This window comes from Pogoniulus pusillus, chromosome 24, assembly GCF_015220805.1.
Source record: "Pogoniulus pusillus isolate bPogPus1 chromosome 24, bPogPus1.pri, whole genome shotgun sequence".
NCBI lineage: Eukaryota > Metazoa > Chordata > Aves > Piciformes > Lybiidae > Pogoniulus > Pogoniulus pusillus.
In genome coordinates this window covers 17,467,220-17,488,562 of record NC_087287.1, presented here as the reverse complement: position 1 = coordinate 17,488,562, position 21,343 = coordinate 17,467,220, and the positions used below count along the sequence as shown (strand labels likewise).

The 21,343-nt window shown below is 40.2% G+C and overlaps 1 protein-coding gene across 2 annotated transcripts in view; it reads left to right on the top strand.

Moving 5' to 3' along the window:
* Positions 1–21,343, top strand: part of DNAJC24 (DnaJ heat shock protein family (Hsp40) member C24) — a 33,427-nt gene that overhangs the window by 8,639 nt on the left and 3,445 nt on the right. For both annotated transcript variants that reach the window (XM_064163837.1, XM_064163836.1), the window contains exon 3: positions 14,344–14,482. In XM_064163837.1, the coding sequence (XP_064019907.1) occupies positions 14,344–14,482 (139 nt within the window). The remainder of the gene's footprint in view (positions 1–14,343; positions 14,483–21,343) is intronic.

The following is a 21,343-nucleotide window of genomic DNA, read 5'->3' as shown; positions in this document are numbered from 1 at the left end:
GTCACTGTAGATATGGAATGTTGAAATAACTGGATGCTGATGTGGTGAGCTGTTTTTTCCTATCATTTGTGTTTCTTTGGGTGTGTTTTCTGTTGTTTGCCTTTTAATTCTGTTGCCATATTCATTAGATGGATTCTTCCTACCGTAGTCACAGGATCCTGTGATTAGATGGACTCTTTGTACCATAGTCATGACCTCTGATTTTAGGAATTGAGCATCTTCAAGATTATTGAACAACTTAATTGTGTTACTTCTGGTTGTTTTGGGGAGGTGGGGGGGTTGATGCAGTGCAACATGTTTAGTAATGGATTTTTGAAGTTAAGCCACCTCCTACAAGTGGGTGGTTTCTTTATAGGTTTGCACTTACATGTTTTTTAAACCAAGCACTTAAATACAGCATTTATGTGTCTGTTTTTAAAGTTCAGCTAAGGCCTGAGGTCTTATTTCATGATCACAGATGGTTTAGAGTGGAAACTCTATATTGCTCCTAGAGAGAGAAAGCTGAAAGCAGCATTGTCAAGAAAACAAACCCACCTGGAGCTTCTGAAGCGTTAGGCAAGTCTTGTTACAGTTGTGGTCACTAATCTTCAAGGCTTGCTTTCCACAGTGACTTCTGCAGCTGAAATGCTTTAGAGGCTTTGATTATTTTGTATTATTGCTTAATTCTGACCTCTTAAAGGTGACTGCCTGGTTTCAGATAATCCAAAGGAATTTGTGAATTGATGGTGTAGTTAGGTTTGGAATGCCATTTTAGGGATGAGGAGAACAAACCAGAAGACTTGGCTTCTGCTTAGTAGTTCTGAGGAACTGGGGTATCAAAGTAGTTGACTTTCTCAGCCTGCAGAGAGGTACTCTCCTTACCAGTCACAGTGCCAGCTGAAGCCTACTGCTCCTAACTGCTTGTCCCTGACCTTTTGCCAGATGTTACTTAGCCAGGAAATAGCATCCTGTGGGTTTTCCTTCATCCACTACTGTACATGTCAGCTGGAAAAATCCATGCCTGTTTTTTCAGTAGTTTAAGCAACCCTGGTTGGTGATTGTTGTTCATTTGGGTGTTTAACACAATATAGGATTCTGGCATTTACTTACATATGAAAATGACATTTGCCTGAACTAGTTTATTAACTATTTGTGTAACTGGTATATATGACTAGGCCCACATTAACTTATGCCTAAGCAACAGAATATCATTTGATGTACTATTTGGCTGCATAAATTTTCATCACAGGGGATGAAAAAGCTTTATGCTCTTTTTTTTTACACTTCTGTACATTTTAAATGTTTAATTTCTTTCCTTTTGATAGTTTTTTTGTGGTTACTTGAGGGTTTTTTTTTTTTTGTTTGGTCTTGGGTTTGGGCAGAGGAGAGGTCTAGGAAGGAGGGGGTATCTTCTCCTACAGGATAGGACAGTTTCCAAAGGTGTTTTAACTACCTTTTGAGGCTCTTGGGTGGCTCCAAACAGGAAAATAAGGAGATGTGGAAGCAGAAGAAAATGAAACTGGTTCTGTTATCACTCCTCATTTTCATACCTTCATTAGCCAAATCAGTCTTTGCTTCTATTTATGCAGCGGCAGATGGGTTTGTGTTTTATCACTAGAAACTGAAACTTCTATGATTCAGCATTGTTTGTTCAAAAGCTAAAAAGGATGGAAGTGTGAATATTTAACATGAAAACTACCTGAACTAATTACTTGCTGTTGTGCTGGGCTGTTCTCAGCCTGATGGAGTAGGATCTTTCCAGAGACGGGGGCATTAGGAAGTAAAAGGACTATGAATTCATTATTTATCTTTCTGTAAGAGAGACTACTTATTGCTGCTGCAGAGAATTTTGCATTAGAAATTACTTCTGAGCGTAGGACCAGCTCTGCAATCACACAACTTCCCCAAGTAGCATCAAACAACATGATTATTTCCAGAGAAGCTGAAATTTAAATCTATAGAAGTGTAGTCAGAATTACAGTAGCAATTCTGCTGCTGCTGCAGTTAAATGTATAAAGCAAGTGCTCAAAAGGTTGGGGGTTTGGCAGCAGACAACAAATGTAGAGGAGGAAAATCAGGTTATTTTTTGATTATTTTTTTTTCAGATGATTCTCAGCTTAGATTCATGACCTATATGACAAAAGATCACAATTTTCCAGCAAGTAATAGAGTAATTCAAATAATGGTCTGAAGTTAAAGTTATTAACCTGCATGATTTAAGCGTGAAAGAGAAGAATATGGTGGAATTCTTGGCTTAATCAGAGAGAAAGCTGATGAGGTTTTAAGTATGTATAAGCAAGATAATGTGAAAAGAAAAAAAAAAGTAGAAGAAAATTGCATTTTATTGGGGTTTTATTTTGTTGTGGGGTTTTTGCTTGTTTTTAAATGGCACTGTTGAGGACTGCAGTAGTTTTCAAGACTTTGGGCTGATTATATCACTCTCACCATTTTTACTATGAGTGAACACCAGTTTTGTTTTCTGTGTACATTTAATCCTAACTTCATTTTTTTTTCATCATTCTGACTGATTTTTTTAAGAAGGCAAATTGTCTGCAGGTGATTTCTTTTAAAATGATTCATTGGGTGATAACTGAAATGTTACCAAAAAAACCCTTTTCCCTACTGTGTGCTGTCTTCATGATGTTTTGCTGTAGATATCCTGAGTTACAGAAAAAGAATTTCCTTATTGTAGCTGCCCTTATAGCTGAAATATTTCTATTTTGATGACTCTTATTTGTCTCAAGCGAAGTTGCAGGTCTGCTGTGATGCATGTTGCGTAGAGCTGATTTTTTTTTTTCTTGGCCTGAAGGCATGGAAAAGATTATTAATCTGTGTAAAACGTGCAAGCAGTTGAATATTGTGTGGGAAGCTCAGTTTGATGCTTGCATGATTTCTAATGGTGGTAGCTGGTGAGGAAGGGAAAAAAGGGACTGGAACAGACACAGCTTTCATCAGCTAGTTGATCACTGAGCAGTGTTAGGAACATGTCATAGAGTGGATAAGGTAGAAGAGATTAGAAGAAAGGTGAAACATGTTTCCTCAAATTAGGGGCATTTCCTATCAGTAGGAATTACCTTGGAGGTGGACAGTAGAGGCTGGAATCAATGTCACATCAGTTAACAGGGTCAGGTAGGAAAAGGCTAAAGTTGTTAAAAAGCTTAAAGATTGTTTGTGTTTGGGGGAGGGGGAAGAGCTGGATTGAAGTAATGAATCAAGAAGATAAATTCCTTGTTCTTGTCAAACTGACTCTGGATAGATATCCTTTGGGGAAGTTTAAATCTCTGTATGAAAAGATTGAATGTCACAAGGAACTCTTCACTTTCATTTTCTCCTCTTTGCCAGCGGAAAAAAAAGCAGGCTCCTTCTGCCAATTGAGTGAACACATTGAAAAGATTGAATTGTGGGCCAGGAAGGCAAGTTTAAGACCTGGAATCATTCTTTACATGGAAGTGAGGAAGTTACACGTTTTTGAGAGGGCTTTCAAGTCATTTTATTTTGTGCTGTTTTAACGTAAGCCCATACCTCTTTTCCCCCAACCCAGTACTTGCCACATGAAGTTTTCCAGTACAGAATTGTGCTAGCTCCTTAGCAGGGCATTGCTTACAAAAGTGTAACTAAAAGCAGAAGCTGATCTAGGCAATTCATTGGCTGTTTGTGTCTGTATCCCAGTGAAATGCATGTTACATTCTCAGTATTTTTGTGGCTGAACTACAGGTCCTGCATTTAGCTCACTGAACAGACATGCAGCTTGTTACAGCCTCGGTACGCAAGGAGCGAAGCGATCACAGCAGTTACATTTAGGAAGCCTGTAGAAAAACGAGGCAGATACTTAATAATAAAACTTTGTTTATTTGCTTTGGTGCGGGGTTTTCATCCTGCAATGGTGCAGAGAAACAATGCAACGTTTGTGATGTAGCCTCCTGGTAAGCATTAGGTGGCAGCAGTGTGTTGCGTTTGGCAGCTGCTTTGTCGCTGGTTTGATCTCCTGCAATCTTTGCAGGGCAATAGATGGAGAGAACGTGTGTTTTATTTCTTAGCAGGTTTTATAAAACGCTGATTTATGGTTGTGCTGGCTGGCTGGCACTGCAAGGGCAGCTGTTGTTTGGGTTTGAGGTGGGATTAGCGTGCTGTAGCCTTTGCACCATATCCCTGACTTCTGATACAATGTATCCTACAGCGGTAATATTAACTGCAAATATTCTGATGAGAAATACACTGTTAATGGCTGAGTTTCGTTTTTCCTAGGTTTAATACAACCTGTTAGATAAAATAACTTTTTTTTGTTTGTCTGTTTGTGTTTGCTCTTCTCAGGAAAAAAAACCCAACAAGCTTAGGCTCAAGAGAATGTTGGTAGAAATCTAATTAAGCTTTCAGCATAGTAGTGTTATTATCACTCCAGATCTCAGACAAGTGTGGTTACCCTGTGACCCTTCTGGAAGTGTTTTTTCCCTTCATTCTTGTTTCTCACAGGTAAAGGATCTCAAGGAGTTTGGAACTGGTGTTGCATTGTATTAATTGGGCAGGATGATCAATTAATAGAAGAGGAGCAAGAAAGTGTTGACAGAACATGGTATCTAATTAGTACCTGATGAACCATGTAGGTCACAGAGCCCACAGTGTAATATTGCTTCAGGGTAGTTCCTATACAAGACCTTTATATGCAAAACAGGCCTGCAGAAAAGCTAAAAAAAAAAAAGAAACTAAACCACTATTTCAGCATAGTTTCAGTGAAGGAAATCTTCATTGCTGGGAAAAAAATCCATTTTGCATAGTAAACTAGGAGAAAGCTGGGGATAATTCACAGAAGGAGCATGTATCGTGTCAAGCTTGTGTTTTGTACATGTCTTGCTGTTAAATATCATATAGGCTTTTGTCTGCTTAGTGGTTTAGTTTGGTTTATGTAAGAGGTGATCTGCAAAATATGGAAATAGATAGAAGAGATCTGGGGATTTTTTAATTATGTGTTCTTTTCCCTGCTGTTTTGGAGCAGTGAGGAAGAAATACTAAGGCAGGAAGATTTCCTGGCTCATGTGATTAAATGGCAAGCAATAGCAGTTTAAGAGCAGGGAAGACCACTTTAAGGCTCCACCCTAACTGATTTTCTACTGCATCTTAGTAACAGTTCTCTAGTTGAAAACCAAGTCATTTTGAATTGAAAAGTACTTTGAACCAAGCAAGGTAGCACTGCCAGAATTCTGTAGTTACTCATTATTAGTTTTTTTTTTAATTCATCTGTATAAATGCACTGATAACTAATTGATACTCTTTATTCAGAATTTCTCCCTCTTCCTGTGACAGGAGAAACATTTAAAGTTTACACTCCTAAAACATGTTTTTGTCACAGTGCTTTTTTTTTTTCTCATGCAGTTCAAGTTTGTTTTACTGCAATAAAGCACTTCTGGTTTAGAATACTTGAATAAACCACTTACACTTTTTGTAAAGTAACTGTTGGCTTTTTTGTATCCTGCCCTAATTTAATGGGTTTAGCCAGTCAAGTTGAAAAATGGTTTATTTTTGTGGCCTTTCAGTCAGTGCCACGGGGTGGGGGCCAAGTGCACGTTTGTCACTTTTTTTTTTTCCCCTAAATTTGCTTTTCCTAAATTTAGTTATCCAAAAATTCAAATCCCACTTTCATGAACAGTCTTATTATTCAGTCTGTGCTCTGATTTTTAGTTCACTACAGAATGGATTCAGCCCTAAAGCCTAACAGCTAAGTCTGCATGGATTCTAATCTGTATATCATGGCCGTAACCAGACTAGATGATCATTTGGAGTCAGTGTGCTTGACTGCTCAGATACTGCTGTCATATACATGGGGTGGGTAACACCGAATAGGTGTGTTAATTCTATTACCTCCTGATAGGGATTTGTGGTTTCAAACATTCAGGGTGACAAGGTATGTAAAATTAGCAAAAGTGTTACCTTTAAATGTCATCATATAGCTTGTAGAGTGCTGTGATTGCATTATGTGGTTCCTTTTTGTGTGCTGTGTCTAGCAGGGAGACTATTCAGCTTTGTATTTTGGTGCTCTATCAACTAACCTGGAACCTGACTAAAAAATACTGCTTCAAGATGTATGATGGCATAGGATAGAACTGGAAATGAGCAGTTTTGGTGGGGTGTGGGGTGACAATGGGAACCTACTCTTCTGTATAGTGTTACATTTAGCTATAATATTTCAGATGCAGATGTTTAATATCTCAGATAGTTCTAAAGATAAATTCGTTGAGCTCTGAAAGCAGAAGCGTGATGCCTAGTTTGTGTGATAATGATTGTGAGGTCTGGGGCCTTCAGCAGCCACACTTGAACTTGCCTGAGGACAGATCTCAAGAAGGGTAGCCTATATCAAAAGCCTCAAGTCATTATGAACTTTGCAGTGGTGGCAGGGTTTTTCCACTAGTCTCCTGTTCACAGTCTGTGGTAAGAGACTTTCACAGAGGCCCTTCTGGATCAAAGCAAGAAAACTCTATTTACAAATGTAATTTTAAAAGAGAAGGATGCAGAACTAAGCTTAGTTGTCTGAACTTGATTCCAAAGGTATGGGAATATGAAGACTGAACACTGGATTTGTTTGGGAGAGGGGGGGGAAAAAAGTCCAAATGCAGAGAATGTTAGCCTGGCATATTATTTTGATTCTTTAAATGATTTAGAAGAGTTGTTGATTTCTCAGATATTTATAGATGTGGCTTAAACATTCTGGTCATGTGGCCAGATTAAGGACTCTTGTTTTAATTTCTTTCTAATAAAAATTAGTTCCTGTGTTCTGTAGGTAGCTGGAAAAATGGATGCAATTAGATGACCCAGTACAGCCCTTGTTTAGCAGTTAATTTCTCCAGATTTCTATGAGCATTTGGTCAGATCTGCACAGATTTGGTTGTTGGTTTAAATCTAGCCAAGGCTGGTGGTGTCTTAATTGCTACCACAGAGCAACCATTTGGCCTGTGCGAGATGAATGTTGTCAAGGTACCTTCTGCAAGGCAGACATATATCCACTGGGAATGTATCAAGAAAGTTTTCATTAATTGGTCCCTTTGTTGGCATTTGTGGCAAAGCAGCCAAAAACTGAGTATGAACAGACACTCTGTGTCAGGGAGTGAGATTTATTGGCAAGTCCCAGTAAAAACTGTTATTTACTACATATATTGTGACTTTCTTACTAAGACCAGGCTGGTGTTAAATGTATTCAGAATTTTTTTTTCCTCCTTTTCTTTCTTCTTTTTCTGAGGCAGGGAGATGTAGCAAAGCTACCATCAGAGATTAAATAGGAAATAGTTGGTTAATATTTTTCTTCTTACTGTTGACTGTCTTGCAGCTTCTTTCTAATATGATGTGAAGTGTTATGATGAGCTCTGTAGTCTACAGACAAATTTGCATAGACCTATGAATACTTCTGTCAGATGAGAACACTTGACAGTTTTTGCCCTGACCTCATTAGCTTAACCTGTAGATAATAACAATTACTTTGGAGAGTGTGTACATGTTGTGTAAAGCATGAGAAATGTTCTTAAATTTAGTTTCCAGTTTTGATTTATTTTTATGTTCTTGTTAGGTCCTGCATTTTCTCTTTGTTTTGTTAAAGGGAGGCACTCCATCATATTGCAAGGGACATACTGGTAATGGTTGTTGAGTTTTGTCTTAGTGCAGCACACTTTGCATAGACCCAGGCTGTTTGTATTAGGCTTTCAGTGCTGCTTTTGTCTTTGAAAGAATTTTAACTTTGCATGATAAGGTGGAAGAAATAAATATAACAGTTTAGACTTAGTAACCAAACAAACCATCATAGATTGACTCAGAATTCTGATTCTGGAATTTGAATATATTGGCTCTTGACTGGTGAGCTCTTGCTACAAGAATAAATAGACTGAACCCTCCAAATACTGATAATGTGATTTCTTAATTTTTATATTTTTAAGTGCTTGGTGTAATTCCAGTAGGGAATCAAAGTCTCATGCTGTTGGATTCCCAGCCAGGAGTCTGAAATGTTGTTTGAAAATAATGGCTTGAGTTCCTTTCTTCATCCATCTGCTTCCAACATTCCATCCCCCACTCATTCTTTCTGAAGAGCATAGTGTCCAACCCCAGTGTCCACTTGCTGTCACCTACCCAGCTCTCCTATCAGCAGTAATAGACATCACTGATGTGTGCCTTTAGCTCATGCTGCCCAATGCTTCTCCACGCTGACTTTCACTTTGGCACTGTTAATCCAGCTGACCCTCACCATGCCTCTTCTGTGACTTTCACCTGTTCACATTTCAAATTCACTTCTGTCATTCATCAAAAATGGTAGCTTTACAAGATGGGGATCAGTGATGCATTTGTAAAGTTTGGGTTGAATTTCTCTTCCCTGACCACTACAAACAAAAAAAAAGGCAATTCATACTTGTCTGGACATCTTTTTTTCTAGCAGCCTTACATAAAACTAGTACTGTTGGGCTATAAAACTATCACAGCTACTGCTACATGCCTAAAATAGAGAAAGGGAGAAGGATATTAAGAGATACCAAGTGCATTTTAGATGCTAATATTCTGTCACTGACTCTTATTTACAGTTTAGATTTAGTCATTGTATGTAGTTCCTACAAAAGCACAAGTACTTGAATGCATGTGAGTAATCCTCTCTGAAAGTCTTCCTGTTTGATTTACTCAGCAACTTAGAGCAGAGCTTTAAATATATCCCTTATTCAAATATAGGCACACATGCCCTACTGAAATAAGGTAGGAATTCCAGACTGGTCAGTTTAATTTAACAGAGTGATCTGAGGAGACATTCTAATTTCAGAGTTAAATCTTTCTTTAAGCTTAGAAATGGACTCTGCTGTAGCTGTGAGTATTGCTGGCTGTTTAGTGTGGTTACTTTGTGACCCATGATAGGAAGTCCAGAAGGGTCTAACTTCTTTTCTTCATCTCTAATGGTTTTATTGTGATCTTATGTCTGTCTTTGCTTTTGAGTTTTGGAATCATAATAATAGTTTCCTTGATTTATTTTTATTATACCTCTGTTAACTATTTTTAGAGTCTTAAAACATTTCTCCAAAATGACTATCTGGGGGGAGAAGGTTGAGATTTAATACAGCCACACTTGGTTCATCCTTTTTATATTCCTTGTTATTTACTCCTGAAGATTTCTCCAAATACTTGACAGCTTTGTGTGAAATAGTGGAAAGTAGTCAAGACAAAGCTGTAGACAGTGAAGAGTATTCATTATTTCAACCTTGGAAAAAGTTTAGAGCTGATCTACTTCATTTTCCTCTGTCAGAAAGAAATAGAAAGTTTACATTTTAAGTAGAATTACTTAGAAGATTTGTAATTTTAGGAGTGTGTTCTTTACAGTTATCTGTGAAATACATAATAATGGCTGAAAGTACTTTTCCCTGGCTTAAAAATTGGGAAGCAAAAGGAATTTTTGTAATAAATGAAGGTCTTGTTTTGGTGTACTGGAATTTTGAGGGGTGTGGTGCACCTTTGGGTTTTTTTAAGGTGAATACCCCTTATGCACAAGGCAAAATAACCATGGTAATGTATTCAGTACTGGATGCAAAGGAATAGCACTTTTTTAAAACCTTTTCAATCTGTCAGCTGGAAAAGCAGCTGTGAGTAAAAGTTTGACTGTATTAAGCAGGTAAGTTGAAATTCCACAGTTTAGCAAGAGATTGCAAATTTAGTGTAAAACAGGATTGAGAAATTATAACTAGATTGGGCATCCACATTTAACCTTCTTCCTTTCTCCTTCCCTCTGTCAGACTCCAGAATATCTGTATTAGAATCATAGAATCAACCAGGTTGGAAGAGACCTCCAAGATCAGCCAGTCCAACCTATCCCCCAGCCCTATCCAGTCAACTAGACCATGGCACTAAGTGCCTCAGCCAGGCTTTGCTTCAACACCTCCAGGCACAGCGACTCCACCACCTCCCTGGGCAGCCCATTCCAATGCCAATCACTCTCTCTGCCAACAACTTCCTCCTAACATCCAGCCTATACTTCCCCTGGCACAACTTGAGACTGTGTCCCCTTGTTCTGTTGCTGGTTGCCTGGGAGAAGAGACCAACCCCACCTGGCTACAAACTCCCTTCAGGTAGTTGTAGACAGCAGTGAGATCACCCCTGAGCCTCCTCTTCTCCAGGCTGCACAGCCCCAGCTCCCTCAGCCTCTCCAAAAGGTACTAGTATCTTGGTAAAAGCTGTTACTGTGTTGAAGACTGAAGGTGAGTGCTCAGTGAAAAGCAGTGTTTATGGAAGGATTGTTTCTTTAAAATGTTACACATGGGCAACCAGAAGCATTGAAGTATGTCTGAAGTTCAGTAATCTGCTTCAAAATAGTGCTCAGATGGCATCTATGACACAAAGATAATTTGGATAGATTTGGGGAAGTGATATTGCAGGAGGCATTGGGGAATTGTGATGTTTTGACTAAGTACTTAACTGGATGCATAGAGGGGACGATGAGCAGTAGTTCAGTTGGAGTAGAAGGAGAGTGGTTGAGTAGAAAACTGCCTTGTCTGTTTTCATTACAGAGCTTGTACATGGCTGCAGCTGAGATTAACCCAGAAAAAAGGCTGAATGAGAAAAGAGGAGGAAATCAGAAATGTACATCATATTTCACCTCCCTCAAAACAAAGCCTGGCCCCTGGCTCTGTTGAGACAGCTCTTCTGAAGTATGTGCTGGAGAGGAAAAAGAGTCTGGAGCAAGAATGAGGGAAGATGGCTAAAAAGAGTACAGTTGCTTAATGTCTGAAATATTGATGGAAGACATTCAGCTATTAATACATGGTTTGAAGCTTTGGTAAGGTGCCTTCTGTGGCTGATATCTGACCTGGCTGAACAGGGCGTGAAAAGAGGACACCTCACTTTTGTCTCAGACAAAACAGAAGGGTAAGGGCAGCTGAGTCAAGAGTGGATTTTTGCTACAGATGAGTATTGAAGAGTAGGAAAAAAAAGGAGACAGTGAGAACAGGTACATAAGAAATTCAGATTAAATGGGGTCACTGGAGATGGGGGGAAATAAAATTATTAGAGTAAAAGAGCAGAGGCTTGAGGATTTTTCATAGTGTGAATGTTGGCTGCTAAAGGCATCAGATGGTCAAATGGAGACCCATTTTTTTTTCTTTTTAATTAGCAGATCCTCTACAATGGGGCTGGTATTACTTAGATGAAATGGGAGTCTTCAGAGTACAGAAGCTGCATATGCTGCAGTACTGAATTTCCCATACCTGTAGGAAGGAAGTTAAAAGTGAAATGATAGATCTGAAGAGCAATGGATTGTCTGCATTCTTGAAGAAATGAACAGAACAGCTCTTTCTGTGTTGGTGATTATTTTTCCCACCTACTTTTGTGACTCTTGTGGCTTTTCACTGACAACTTCCAGTATGGTCCAAAATTGGTTTTCAGTCAAGCAAAGCTTTGGTGTAGCAAAGTGGCACCAGTTTTACAGGGGGCTGTTTTCTCAGTGTTCTTGGCAGGAGAGAAGGTGGTGGTGCTCTTTGGGGCAATTGGTCAGTGAAGGTTTCAGATCTCTGGAAGAAACTGATCTGAGGTGTGGTGGTGTAGCTAACCCATACATAACAACATGAGTAACAGTTTTCTGGCAATGCTATACCAATCTAGCTAAGTTTCAGTGGTGCTAAGCCTAGTGCAGTATTTCTTGGCTAGGCCTTCACATCCTTTTGGGTGTAAGCTTGCAGGAGAATGCTACCAGTACCATCCAAGTGGACCAAAATACACAGCAGTCATGTAACTCTGTCTTAGGCATTGTAATTAACCATACAATATTTGGGCTGTATCCAAATTTTAAATACATCATCTGAAATACTTTTTAAATACTGCAGCATCTCTCTTTTCAGATACAGTACTGCTTTGAGGAGTAACTGCTGGATGCATACTTCAAACATAGCTGTTAAAATAAACAGCATTGCTAAAACTAAACACTCTGAGTCTTTTATGTGCTCTATTTTGCCTTGTATAATAAGCATTGATTTTTATTATTATTACTTCTTTTTAATGCCCTTTCACAAATGTGGCATGCAGTCAGCCACAGGTGCTGCTGAAATACAACTGAAAAAGCTAAAGTTTCAGAAAATTGGGTTTGAAAACAAGTAATACAACAGATTTTACAGTACAACACGAACACTGGATTTAGTGCCTACCAAATAAAGGTTTAGTTACTCCTTGTCTACTTGGCTATTTCAAATACAGTGAGTGAGTGCAGTGATGAAAACTTCAGTGTTTATTTTTGCTCTGGAATTTTGTTATCTTCAGGTGGGTGGATAAAGAAAGGATCTCTAAGAGATAAACATTTGTGGACAGCAGCTGCATTTTCACCCACAACTTCAGCAAGTTGCAAACTAATCCTCAGGATGCAGAGATAACTTCAAGTGTGCTTGCTACAGGCTGGAGACAGTGGCTGGAGAGCATGCAGGCAGAAAGGGACCTGGGGGTGCTGGTAGATAGCAGCTGAACATGAGCCAGCAGTGTGTCCAGGTGGCCAGGAGAGCCAATGGCATCCTGGCCTGGATCAGGAACAGTGTGGCCAGTAGGACAAGGGAGGTTATTTTGCCCCTGTACTGGCACTGGTCAGGCCACACCTTGACTACTGTGCCCAGTTCTGGGCTCATCATTCAAGAGAGATCTTGAGATACTGGAACATGTCCAGAGAAGGGCGATGGAGCTGGGGAGGGGCCTAGAGCACAGCCCTGTGAGGAGAGGCTGAGGGAGCTGGGGGTGTGCAGCCTGGAGAAGAGGAGGCTCAGAGGTGACCTCATTGCTGTTTACATTACCTCAAAGGAGGCTGTAGCCAGGTGGGGGTTGGTCTCTTTTCCAATGTAACCAGCAACAGAACAAGGGGACACAGTCTGAAGCTGTGCCAGGGAGGTCTAGGCTGGACGTTAGGAGGAAGTTCTTCCCAGAGAGAGTGATTGGCATTGGAATGGGCTGCCCAGGGAGGTGGTGGAGTCGCCGTGCCTGGAGGTGTTAAGCAAAGCCTGACTGAGGCACTTAGTGCCATGGTCTGGTTGATTGGACAGGGCTGGGTGCTAGGTTGGACTGGTTGATTCTATGCTCACATGCTGGATCAAGAATACACACCTGTGTACTGATTTCATACTTGAGGTTGCAGGTGCATTCATCTGTATGTGTGAAGAAACTTGAGGCCAAAGCTTAGTATTTAGCTCTTCTGTACATTCTCCTGTTGTTATAGAGGAGATTTGTCTGGGTAATTCCCATCAGTGCAAGTGACAGATACACGCAGAAGTGATCCTTTTAAATATGGGATTTTTTAGACACACTTGACATTAGTATTCTCTCCTTTCCAAAATTTAGTTATAAACTAAGCCAAAGGTATTCAGCCAATGAGAAATTTGCTCAAACACTTGTGAAATAGGTGTTCAAGATCTTCAAACCTGTTGTGCATTTCAGTGCCCCAGCTGCTGGTATCGTAAAGGGCAGAAGTTAAAGTTCCAGGATAAGAGCAATCTTGATTTGTAACGTGCTAACAGCTGTTAGATCTGATTATATTACAACTTTCTTAAATGCTGTTTAAAAATACATATATGTTAAAGATAATTATTGGAGATTAATACATCAGAATGCTCTTTTCAGAACCTGTGGTGCAAATAGTGACGAGAATGTTGCTAGCACTTTTAATTACTATTGCCTGTTTAATGTGGGATTTCTCCCAGCCATGTCCTCGAATAACCATATCTTAACTAAAATGGCACAATTTTGTAGCCACTGATCCATGACTTTAAATATTTGGAAGGGCTATTGAGTCACTGAACTGGAAGAAATTAAAGGCATTGAGGCCTATTTTCAAAAGTAGAATTGCATGAAATATGAATTATATTTGTTCAGATATTCTCTTTCTCTTTAAATCACTTTCTGAAGGTAGGTACATGTACTACAGCATTCAGTGTATCTGTAGCAGCCTTAGCTAAGTGTTGGTGGCATTGTTTAAATCAGCTGTGTTGCATATTTCTAGCACCTACAACACCTCCTCTCGGTCCTGTGTCGCGGTCCTCGGCATGTACCTGTTTCTGTTTGTGGGAGTCAGTCTCTCTCTAGGTAAATTGTCCATAAGACCAGTGATTCCATCAGCAAATTATCCAGAAAATGCTCTTGGTGCTCATGGTGACCCTTGTGCCACCGGTGGTTTTGTTGCCATTGCAGTGGTCTAATTAAATTGGCAGCTTTCTCTTGTGCCCAGCCTCATTGTCTCCCTTCCTTTGGCACCTTAGCTCAGACCTTCTCCTTTTCTCTGTCCTGTTAACTGAATATCAAATGCATTATTGATTGCTCCTCTTCCACTCTCCTCACTTCCACTCCCCTCAATTTTTTTTCCTCTCTTTTTTTTCCTCTCTTTTTTTTGATTGGCAGTATCACCCAGACAAACAGCAGGCAGATGTGCCAGCAGGAGAAGTGGAGGAGCGCATGCAGAGGTTCATCGAAATTGATCAAGCGTGGAAAATTCTAGGGAACGAAGAGACAAAAACCGAGTATGACCTGCAGCAGCGTGGTAGGTTCCTGCCAAGGAGTGCTGTAGTGGCAGCAGCTCTTTAAATAAGCAGGGTCTGGGAGTGGTAGTTAGATGGTATTTTAAAAGGCTGTTTATTGCTGAACCAAATGTTTCTTTCGCTCTTGTCCTACTTTCGAATGTGGATCCATTATTTATAGCTTTTGCTACACATACATTAGCCAGGGAAAACATTGAATTGCTTCCAACAAAACATTAGCTGGCATTATTCCTAATAATTGGAATTAATATGAAATTTATACTAATTATAGGCGTTCAGCCTTTTGATTACAACAGCTTCATTAAGCCTTCTTAGTTTTGAGTCTTGTACCACATTTTGTTTCGGTATCTTAGAGGTATTAATGCATTTATACCCAGCCCTCAATGCGTATGGGTTTATTAGCACTTCAGAATCATTAAGGCACTTTCTTTTTGGTGTTATGGTAGCTTTCATAATTAATCTGAGGTCTAAAGCAGCCTTTTTAAAGCAGGTTTATAAATAATATTCCAATATAACACATTAACTAGGCAGCTCCTGCGTGCCTTTCTTTTTATACCTCTCAGAAAATAGCTTCTTAAAACAGTGACAGGCTGTTGTGAGAAAGAAAGGGGGGAAATGTAGGTCAGGTCTGTCACACATGGGCTACCATTACATGAAGTGATAGGCTGTCTTTCTGCTCTGGCCTCAGGATAGGAGTCCCTCAGCCTTCCATTAGAACCTTCAATAAATGTATATCCACCCTACATGTTAATGGGGGGAGTCAATAATAGTGTATTGCCTGTGGGGAAAACACTCAGTCGCACTCTGCAGTAACACACTCTGGTCCAGCATTGACGTGTAGCCACCACCACTTTTGAATGTGTCTGATAAAAGCCCACTGTCTCTGCAGCTTGTTATTGAATTCTCTTCCATTGTACATTGGCACACCATCAGACCTTTCTCTCTTGTGCTGATTTTTAACTCCCCTGCCGCTGCGGATACCAGAACTTTGAGAGACAAAGGCTTAGTCATTCTGGCAGATATGCATCACTGCAGGATAAAAAGAGTGATATATAATTGTATATACCCAGTATGAAGCCTCCTCTTAAATAATCTTGTATTTCAGGCACGTTGTGGGTGGAGGAATAAAAACAGATTTGTTGAACAAACATTTTACAAGAATGAAAAAAAAAAAAACCCAACCTGAATCTTGTGCTAAAGTAATCTGTAGACACTCTTAAAGTGAAACTTACATTTGCCATCTCCAACTTGTTTTTTGAATGCCTGCATGAGATGCCAGAAGAGAAATTTCTGCTACACATTGCTCTTGTCCTGTTATGCTCTTAGCATTGTAATGTTGGCTGTGTTTTTTGTCACAGATTGTATGTGTACAGGAAAAAGAGAGATGCATTAAAGATCGAGTTAGAAGCCTTTAGTGTAGCTACTGAGTTTTACCTAAAGCTTAAAATACACACTCTGAAATTCCATTTTGCTTGAGTCAGGTTAATCCACTGAAGTTGAGAGGTACATGAAGATCTAATAAGTTGCTTTGTTTTGTCCATGGAACGTAAGGGCATTGTTAGAAATGAGTTTTGACAAATCTTACTCTACAGTGTTTTGAAGGTTCTATTTCTTGAGATTCTTTTGCATTCAGATAAGTTCTTTGAGAATCTGTCTCAAGGTTCTGTAAAAATGACTTAGTAAATAAAGGAAATGTTCACTTACACAGGTGTTTAGGAAGGCTATGGTAGCAAGATGGATAGAGGGTGCTCTGCAGAGAAGTGTTTCACACTAACCCACATGTAGCATGCATGTGCAGCATTGCTGCACTCTTTGCAGCCTGTTCCCTGGCACTAAAATCGTGGTGAAATAAATTCTAGCTCTCTGATCGCCTGTCAAGCGTCTTCTGAACTCGTGTTCCTAGAGAAATTCATAGACACTGCTGTAAAAGCTCACAGGAACAAAGGACCTGAGGCAGCAGCTATAGGGAACAGTGCTGAGACAGAACACAGCAAGTCAGTAAGACTGCACAGCCTGGGAAGCAGTATGTGAAGGGTGCCAGTGTGTGTGTGTGGCTGCCCGTCAGTAGGAAGGCCTTGGCATTGTAGGCTTTCTCCCATGTCACAGATGGTTTGTTTTGTAGGTGCCTTCTTGTGTTAGACTAACCAAATCCTAGTTACCAGTCTCAGAAATACAGTGGCCAGAGAAGTTCTGAGAAGCTGAAATTCTGTGGGGCCCTATGGGTTTAGTTTTGAGACTAGCAAGGGAATGTGCTTTCATGTCTTCATGCTGCTTTTCTCTGAAGGCATCACAATGATCTCTTCATTTTTTGTGCATTCAGGCCACAGTATGAAAGAAGAAAGGCCAGACTTCAAAACTGGTCAGAGATTTGGCTCAAATACTTAGCCAGGTCTCTCTGGTCTGGAAATGTTACACAAGTTGCCTGTTTATATTCAGTGGAAATGTCCAACTGATTGTTTTGTCATATCTTTATTGTCATATAAGGGTACCCTTTTATAATGGGGAATCTTTTGCTTCCAATCTCTGAAAATTCTGAAGGATGGGGGGGAAAAAGTTGTGTAGCAATTTATATAGTAAGAATAAACCTTTTTTTTCCTCCCCTCAACAAACTTTCTTCTTAGAAATTTGCCCATTTGTTCAGTGTCCCCTTTAGAAGAGGTAAATATGCAATTAGCATCCGCTTTGATAGTAATGATTAATGAAAGAATTTCAGTGAGTTTAGGCTGGGGGGAAAAAAATATGGTTTTCATGTTGGAAGTCTTCTGAACCTTGAAAGATGATGCTTTTGTGTCACAGAAACACATAGGTCAGCAGGGATCTTTACAGGTCATCTAGATCGCACTCTGCTCAGATCAGGTCTGCATAGGTTGCTCAAACCTTCTCCTAAGGACAGAGATTCCAGAGCAGTCTGCTGCAATGTTTGAATGCTCTCATAGTAGAAAACAACCCAACCAAATAAAAAACATACCCAAAGTGTTGAAAACGTTTTCCTTCTGACAAAGCAGATACAAAGATTCTTTTTGCAGCTAGTGCCTTTTGCTTATCTTTCCGCTGTGCCCATCTGAGAGGACTTCTCTGCACCCTCCCATGAGGTAGACAGTGAGCTGCCTCTGTTCTTTTGGCCTCTCCTTGTATGATGTATGGCCCAACTCCTGACCATGCTGGCAGTCCACTGGACTTGCCTCTACTGTATTATGTCAGGGCTTTGTGCTGAGGGCCCAAAAGTAGAGATGGAGCTTCAGGTGCATCTGAAGTGCTGAGGAGAGAGGAAGAAAATCACTTCACAGTATCACAATCTCACCAAGGTTGGAAGAGACCTCATATATCAGCAAGTCCAACCCTTTACCACAGAGCTCAAGGCTAGACCATGGCACCAAGTGCCATGTCCAATCCTGCCTTGAACAGCTCCAGGGACGGCAACTCCACCACCTCCCCGGGCAGCCCATTCCAGTGTCCAATGACTCTCTCAGTGAAGAACTTTCTCCTCACAAGAGTGCCCTGCTGCCTGGTGCTGTGAACCTGTTGGGCATCAGGACCCTCAGGGTCTTTTCTGGGACAACTGGCTGCAAAGCAGTTTCTCACAGCCTATACTGCTGCGTTAGGTTCTTCCATCTCAAAAGCAGGACTTAGCTTTGTGGGACCTTGGATGGCCTTAGCCCATTCCTGTGTCCTGTCTGGGCCCTTTTGAATAGCAGCCCTGCAACTGTTGTTGACTTCCATACGAGGGATCTGTGTGTCTGAAGTATCACATCATTAAGATAATTTTGCTAATTCATTTTGCATTTTAATTATTGACAACTGAATGGTTAACAGAAAGGTCACAATTAAAATTAAATCAATAAACTGGTGACTTCAATTAATTTCTGACACTAAATGTAGCAGATACTTCAGAGCTAGTAATGGGATTGACACAAAGCCCACTTGCTTTTTTGGGGCAGAAGGTGAAGAAGTTTAAGAATCTGAAGTAGTTTTGGTTTTTGGTGTGGGTTTTTTTTTTTCTATGCATGGTTCCATCTCAATTCTCTCCAGGATAATGTTTCTGTGATGCTGGACACAGGTGTCCATAAAGCCCAAAGGTTTGTAGGGGGATGTAATCACCTGTAGGAGTTTTCACAGCTGGGCACCTTTTGGTTTTCAGTATTTAGATTACATTCTAACATTGCAGCTGCAGTTTTTCAGACATTAATATAAATTCCAGCATAATTGTCCTGTTCTTGCTTCATTTTTTGGAGGCTGTATCCTCACTCCCAGTTAAGTTTTTACTGCAGGTTTAGAAAGGGAGACTTACACAGAGATGAGGTTATGAATCAGTGCAGTAAGCTGAAGTATTGTGGCCAGTTTTGTGCCCCTCAGGTCAAGAAGGACCTCAGGGAACTGCTTGAAAGAGTCCAGTGCAAAGCCACAAAGATGATGGAATGGAACATCTTCCTTATGAGGAAAGGCTGAGGGAGCTGGGGGTCTTTAGCTTGGAGCAGAGGAGCCTGAGGGGTGACCACATTCATGTTTGTAAAGATGTGCAGGGCAGTGTCAGGAGGATGGAGACTCTGCTCAGTGATAGGACAAAGGGCAGTCAGTGCAAGCTGGAGCAGAGGAAGTTCCATGTGAGCATAGGGAAAAACTTTTTTGCTGCAAGGGTGACAGAGTCCTGGAACTGCCCAGAGAGGTTGTGGAGTCTCCTTCTCTGAGGACATTAAAAACCCACCTGGATGCATTCTTTTATGACCTGCTCTAAGTGATCCTGCTCTGGCAGGGGGGTTGGACTGGGTGATCTTTTGAGGTCTCTCCCAATCCTTACATAATTTGATACCCTGGGTGCCAGAAGAATAACCTTACATATCCACTATGAGAATAAACAGGAGCAGCAAGACAAAAGCCTGAAAAAAGGCTTTAGTAGCTCACAGAAATGGTAGCTGTTATCAGAAAAGGGGAAGAAAATAAATAAAGCTTGTTTTAGTTGGTCCTTGTTGAGAAAACTCCTTAAAAAACCCTCTCAGACCAAAATAAAGCTTTTAAGGTGGCTGTTACTTTAGGCTTTTCAGTGTGCCAGGTTATACTCTTCCTCTGGCTGTGGAATTTATGGCTGTGAACCCTCAGCTAGTGCTGGAATACAACAAGCCTTTGACCTTAGCTCTTTGGAGGTAGTCCTAGTCTGCAGTGGTACCAGTGAAGCAGTAGCCAGTTGTTGTTAGTTTGTTTTTCAAACAAAACCAGCTTTTTGTTATGGGAATTCTTAATCTGTGGCTCTTTAATAATTTCCAATTCAAGTAGGCATGGTTATTTTCAATTAATTGAGAAGATCTAAACTCAAGGAATTGTTTAAAAACTAAACAGCTTATTAGAATGAATGGATGTGTGGAGACATCCAGGTTTTGAGTCCAGTACATATCCTGAATTGTTCTTGATTGTTTGGTTTCAAAAAGAACCCTCAACAATCCTAAGGGCATAAACAACTGGTAAAGAGCTAGAAAAATCTTTTAAAGTATTATGGCTATTTTTACTATTACCATAAACTGTTTAAAGGGTTAAACTTCCATTTACTGCTTGCAACCCTTTCCCTAAAACTCAGCCTTAAATAGCTCAAGAAATATTTATTGTATCCTCGAGTGAAACTTAAATACCTTTCCTCTTTTACAATTTCTGAATGACCCAGCAAGGGCTCTAGTAAAGCTTTACTGAACCAAGCTGCTAATAGTTATTTAATGTTGTTCTGTAGCCTGAAAGAATCTCAGTAGATTTCCCTTTTAATCTCTTTGAATTGCAGGCTCATAAACCTCTCTGATGAGCCTGCCAGTGCTTTCTTAGATCCTGCAGTTGAGACAATGGAGCTGCAGAATCCTTTCTCCTCTTGTTGTCAGACAAATCCAATAGATGGCAAAGGCAGGCAGGCTGCACTGGTGGTGAATTAACACTTGTTTTTCAAGTTATGGTAGAGGAGCAGGTCTTCACTGTTCAGGAACGTGTCTCAGAAAGCACAGCTCAGTAGAGAGTTGGGCAGCTCGAGCAGGTGTCACAGATAAAGCCTGCCACAAAGCACAATACTAGGAACAATACCAGTCTTAAATAACCTCCTCCAGCAAGGAATGAAAATTAGGCACTAGTTTGCTGTAGAAAACCATTAATGAGGCAATCAGGATTGTAGCAATGATTCTATGAGCTAAGACCATCTCAGCTTTTGTTTGATTTTTGGACATGTCACCCAGTTAACAAATCCTCTGATTAGGTGTTAGGAAAATATTACTTTGTGGACCTAAAACAAGAGATGCCTGCAAAAAGGTATTCCTAAGAAAAGAGAAATGAAAAACTTCTAGGGGCAGACTAGTCTAAGTGTTCTGTTGCCATAGAGTCTCCCAGCTCTGAAAGCTCAGTTCTGGCCTGCACCCCTGAGATGTAACATCAGCAGTAGTAAATTTTGCCTATCTTTATGCTTAAGTGGGAGGGGGAAAGTTGGTGCTTACATTTAGGGGTTATTAATAGGAAAATGAAGCTGGTGTTTGTGTAATGGAGAGCATGCACAGCAATGAGAACAACTGCTTGACAGTTGTGTCCTCCAGTTTGCTTTCACCATTACTTGCCTGTTGATTTTAATTTTCCCTTTCTTTTAAGAGCAGTAAAATATTAGGTGTGAGAGGGTTCATTTTTATTTTCTTTTCATTCTGACCTTATCATTACAGAGTAATGTAGGTGTTCAGCAAAGGTAACATCAGAGAGGCTGCATTGATTCTGTCATTATCTCCAATGCGTCTGAGTTGGTTTAATCTCCTTCATTAAACCTGTTTAGATGAGGCTCATTCTCAAAGATACATGATGTACATTCCAGTTAGTTACAACAGTCATTTTAGCTGCACAATAAAGACTGAGCCCCT